Below are 5,382 nucleotides of genomic sequence, written 5' to 3' on the forward strand. Positions count from 1 at the left end.
GAACACTGGGAACACTGCACTGTAAAAGAGTGTATATCAGTAGGAGCTTCAGATTTGATCCCTCACCTTTAACCTGCTGTTGTCTTTTCTGTAAAACACATCAGTTTTGTTTCTCTCTGATTTGTTTTTTCCAGATTTTTGAGTTGACATTTTCTCTTAGTGACTCAGAAAGAAGGTTAAAGTCTAAATAAAAGTGTAACAGAGTTGTTCTGTATTTCATTCCACTTCCTGTTATGGCTGTAATGTTCTGGTGGTTCTTCTGTTCTGGGCTCGTGAGCGCCGCCTCTCAGAGGTCAAAGGTAAAATCCGCTGCAGGCTGTAAAACACGGTCAGTTCCTGACAGACGAGCCCGAGGTGAGCACAGCACCGTGTACAAATACTGTGTACAAATACTGCCTGCGTGTTCACTATATGAACCGTGAGTTATAGAGATGTTACCGCGGAAAGTTCTGAGCAGGTCGCTGTACGTTTTGAGTGATAAAATATCTGAATAACGGTAAAATGCACTTTATGAACAAGCTAGTTGGCCTTTGTGCTAAACAACCGACCAGAATTTAATCTGATCCTGTCCAGAAATAAAGATATTAATATCTACACAGCGCAGATTCAGAGTTGATCAGAGTTTTCACCGTCATCGTTTGATCACAGAATATAATTTGCGAGGAATCTTAAACGTAAATGTTTATATTGTTTGCGAGCTAAAAGTATAAAAGAGGAACTGTTACTGTTTGCTAGCTCGATAAAACAGGAAAAAAGTTTTCTAGCTATCTTAAAAATAAAGTGGTATATTATTTGCTGGCTGGATAAACATTATGAAAACAGTATGAAGCACAAATAGAACATCAGACTGTGGACTGATGAGAACCTGAGGTCAAATATCAAACAAGAACTTCAACAGTGTTAAAAGAAAAGCTGATGCATCACAGTCAAGTTTATGAACATTTCTCAACATTAAATATCTGCTATTTGTGGAAAATCATTTTGCAAATAATATCATTCTGGTTTCATTTACATTTTCCACAGTTTTTATTTGTGTTTGTGTGCAGAATGTGGATGATTTCTAAAGGTTACTCAGGGTCAGAAAATCATATAAACTGCAGGGCTGGACTGTGTGAAAAGACCTTTAAATAGACCAGGAACAGAGAACATAAGCAGAACATAAAAAGAACATAAATGGAACATAAACAGAACATAAATGGAACATAAACAGAACATAAATAGAACATAGAGAGCTGCAGCCAGAAGAAAAGCCTCAGTGAGGCAGCAGCCAAGTGATTGTTGGAGGAGGAGGAGGAGGAGGAGGAGGACGGACAGGGAGTCTTTGTAGTTCTCCGGGACAAAGAGTCGTTCTCAGTCTGCTGCCGTCTTCTTCCTCGCAGGGTCACGGTGGACGAGCTCGGACGCCGCCAGCCTGACTCCTTCTCCCGTCTGCTGCCACCTCTCATCTGCAGGGAGACGACATGAAGCGCTGCCTCGGACCGGTTCTCCTCCTGCTGCTCCTCTGCTCAGGGATGCTTCAGCTGGGTGAGTGGACACTGTTGATTACTGTCTCAATTAATTAATCCATTAATTGATCCTGTCATGATCTTGTCAATTAGAAAGAAAAGGAGTAAAGAAACCAGAAAATATTCCAACATTCTTTGTTTTGGAATATTTTCTGGTTTCTTTCCTCTCTGACAGTAAACTGAAGATCTTTGAGTTGAGGACAAAACAAGACATTTGAGGACGTCGTCTTGGACTCTGATCAACATTTTTCAACATTTTCTGGACCAGAAAACTAATCGATTAGTGGAAAAAATGACCAACAGATTGATTGATAATGAAAATAATACTTACAAGAAAGATTTGAAAACAAGATTGTGTCATTTTTTAACTAGAAAAGTCCAAATTTCTCTGATATCAGCTTTGAATGTGAACATTTCAGTCTGTCTGTCCTTCTTGTCCTCAGAACCAACTGTTATAGTAACAGATAATAACCAGCTTATACCTGTATGTAGTTTTATATACTTATAGCACATACTTTTATCTAGTTTTTGTCTTTGTCTTTTTATCTCGTTGTGTCTTTTGTGTCATTTTCATCTTGTTACGTCTTTTTTTTGTAGTTTATTTCTTGTTATCTTTTACATCGTTTTTGTCTTGCATGTTTTATGTCCTTTTTGTTTTGTCACGTCTTTTGTGTCATTCTCGTCTCGTTACATCTTTCACATCACTTTCATCTTGTTGTTAAGTTAGCGATGTTGGCAGAACCCCGGCTAGCTAGCTTATCTACACAACCCATCAGCTGGCTAGTTAGCTAGCGTCTGGCTAATATTAGCTAACAGTAGATGTGGTCCTATTTGTCACATTTACAGGAAAAGGAGGAAGTTGATTGAGGCACAGTTAGCAAATGTTAGCAAGGCTCTAGCTAACTAACAAGCTAATCTACATAAATGTTATGTTTTTGTTTGTTTGTTTATTTTGTAGTCCTGGTCCTCCCTCATGTGTCTTGACTGTACTTCCTGTCTTTATCCTTTTCCCGCCCTTTTGGATTACCGTTTGTTCCACCTGTGTGCGATTCGCTGCCTGTCTTTTTAGTTCTTGTGTTTGTGTGTCCTTCACGATTTCTGTTTCATTTGTTGGACTTTCGATTTGATTTCTTGGACTTTGTGTTCCTTATTTTGTCGACATTGGATTTGTTTGATTTTGACCTGCCTGCATTCATGTAAGTTTTGTCCATTTTTTTTCTTTATTAAAACACATTTGAACTGTTTTTGCTTCGATCTCGACTGCGTCATCTGGTTTAATTCAACAACAAACATTTTCTCCTGTCTCATTTTAAAGTGTCGTGTCTTTAAACGTGTCCTTTATTGTATTGTGTTTTCATAAAAGCCCTATTAGCTAAAAAGTGCTTTCGATGCCGTGGCCTCTCCTGACATCTGATTATACAATATAAACTCAATAATCACCGGATGCATTAAGTCTCTGAGCGTTTCCTCGGAGTGAAGATGAACTTTGTTTTCAGCTCAGCTCTCAACATGTTTTCATCAAGGCCCCATTGTCTGCATAAAGAGAGAGACCGAATTTCACATCTTAATATTTAATAAAGAGAATAATGGACCCCAGAACAATCCTCTAATGGACGCCACATTAGAAAACATTTGATGAAATAAAAAATGCCCTTTTAACCCTTTTAAATCACGTCCCCAGTCATACTGTGCTCCGATTTAACAACACGCCAAAAAGTATATTTTTAAAAATCTTTTATATCAAAATCATGTTCTCTTCATGTAAAACAAAATATGTTGTGTGCTTAAGAAGGCCGTATCACAGCATGACATCCAATCATCAATCAGCCTGTAACCTTTAGCGATACAGAGCTAAGATTCAGTTAACAGTATGAGAGTGTCTTCAGGTGTCCACCTCCATTTACCCAAAATACACTGCTGGCTAAATAATTAGTGGACGGGGGGTCTGTGACATCACCGTCTCCGTGACCGTTTCTGAGGAGCCGTGTGTTGGATCTGGGCGTCGCCATCTTCACAGCTCTTGACTCGGCTGATTCAAAAGACCCTGAACCTGACAGGGAACACAGAACTTTACATTCACAGAGTCTCCTGGTGCAAAAATAGCTTTAGTTGTTGCTAAAATAGCTAACTGCTAACTGCAGTGCTGTTAGCTTGGTTAGCAATGTAGCTAACAACAAAAAGATTTAAGAAAGCAAAAAAGACATAAAAGGACAAAAATAGAGATGTAGTAAGACAAGAAACAAAAAAACATAACAAGACAAAAAAACACATCATGAGACAAAAAGACAATGTAAAGCTGTAATAAGACAAAAGAGATGTAACAACAACATAAAGTTAACAGACTCAGTCCTTTACTGTCAGCAGATATAAATGTTTATTCATTTATTTGTTACACGTTTACCTTTAATACTTAAAAAACAGGGTTTTTGTGAAGGTATCACCTTAAACAGTGAAAGTATTGTTGTATTATTTTGTGATTATGACAAAATAAATTGGTCACACTTGACTTGATCTGAACAAATGAATAAATTCAAACCAGTTTCTTCTTCTTCTTCAGGTTCTGGTCTTCGCTGCTACAAGTGTGCTGATTACACCGGACGCTGTCAGAACGTGCAGGAGTGCACGTATGAAGACTCCTGTATTTCTCTGAGTGAACGAGGTCAGACATCACGCAGCACGTCATCATCATATCAACATACTTCAGTTTCAAAACCAAAGAAGGCCGTCTGAGGGTCCTGACTAGACAACATAACAATATAATGTCAGTTAATTTATCTGGACTTGCTAGCTTTCTGTGTTCACGTTAACTTATCAGCTAACGTAGCTCAGTACGGCTAACTAGCGAAGCTCAGCAACAAACAGTTGCTATAAATGAATGTTAACATGGAATCAAGAAATGTTTGTTTGAACTTAGAGCTGTGAACCAAATATAATGCAAATTACAAACAAACCCAGAATAATATGTCTGTTAAAGAAATACATGATCAAATTATGACTCAAGCATGGTTAAACAATATGGCAGCCTGAAAAATGGGGACAGATGGTTTGTTTTCACTCATTTTGTCACATGAAGCTGAACCCTTGACTTTAGCTCAGTTCTCCTGCTGCTTCTTCAAACTGGAGCCACGTTGACCTCCGTCTGCTGTAAACAACACACTGAACTACTGATAAGCACCTCATACAACCACACTGCTAATAGTGTGAACTGTCCCTTTAAATGGACATTTTATCAACCAAACAATTAAATTGAGACAAAGATTCTTATTAATTAATCAATAATGTGTGTGTGTGTGTGTGTGTGTGTGCAGGTGGGAAGACCATCCGTCAGTGTATCAGGTACACAGACTGCGATAACTCTCGCCTCATGCAGATGTTCCCGGCGATCTCTGGCTTCACCTACCGCTGCTGCAGCAGCAACCTGTGCAACTCTGGCGCCACTGTTACCAAGGCAACGTCTGTCCTGGCTCTGGCGGGGTCCCTGCTGAGCGTCTGGTGGTGTCGGATGTAAATAACTGCAGGTTATTGTAGTTTCAGGGTTTAAATTAACATGAACTAAACGCTTTGTTTTTTAGTCACCTGTGTGTTCTCAGGTCGATAACGAATGACTTTTTCACCTGGTTTGCTAATTTTTAATTTCATGCACTTAATTTCATTAACAATAAATCCAAGAAAAAAGGAAAATAAGTGGATTTGTATTTTGTTTTTACATTAAATTCATATTCTGGTTTCTTCCTGGCAACTGAAATCTGTTTAATCAGTCCCTCCAGGAGTTAACAGAAATTCAACCCGGTGAATTTATGATGTGATCACTGCGACTTCATGCAAATTTGACCAATCATCGTAATTTCCTGTGAGTTCCACCAATCAGTTCCCCACG

The 5,382-nt window shown here is 38.7% G+C and overlaps 1 protein-coding gene across 2 annotated transcripts; it reads left to right on the top strand.

The window, feature by feature from the left end:
* The first annotated feature begins 230 nt into the window (after positions 1-230).
* Positions 231-5,140, top strand: cd59b (CD59 molecule (CD59 blood group) b). 2 transcript variants are annotated; one of them, XM_084733721.1, is made up of 4 exons: positions 231-354; positions 1,380-1,524; positions 4,063-4,164; positions 4,814-5,140. In XM_084733721.1, exons 2-4 carry the CDS (start codon positions 1,461-1,463, stop codon positions 5,011-5,013), a joined length of 366 nt encoding a protein of 121 aa, XP_084589847.1. In that variant the 5' UTR covers positions 231-354; positions 1,380-1,460; the 3' UTR covers positions 5,014-5,140. The 2 variants fall into 2 exon arrangements, with proteins under 2 accessions (XP_084589847.1, XP_084589846.1); XM_084733720.1 differs by lacking the exon at positions 231-354 and having other exon boundaries at positions 1,267-1,524.
* Positions 5,141-5,382: the final 242 nt, after the last annotated feature.

This window comes from Lutjanus erythropterus, chromosome 13 (assembly GCF_056507025.1).
Source record: "Lutjanus erythropterus isolate fLutEry1 chromosome 13, fLutEry1.hap2, whole genome shotgun sequence".
NCBI classification, from domain to species: domain Eukaryota; kingdom Metazoa; phylum Chordata; class Actinopteri; order Lutjaniformes; family Lutjanidae; genus Lutjanus; species Lutjanus erythropterus.

Excerpts from the sequence above, each read along its gene's own strand:
- cd59b (XM_084733721.1), top strand. The coding sequence starts at position 1,461 with ATGAAGCGCTGCCTCGGACCGGTTCTCCTCCTGCTGCTCCTCTGCTCA. Across the intron at positions 1,525-4,062 it reads CTCAGGGATGCTTCAGCTGG|GTTCTGGTCTTCGCTGCTAC; the intron begins GTGAGTGGACAC and ends CTTCTTCTTCAG. Across the intron at positions 4,165-4,813 it reads TATTTCTCTGAGTGAACGAG|GTGGGAAGACCATCCGTCAG; the intron begins GTCAGACATCAC and ends GTGTGTGTGCAG.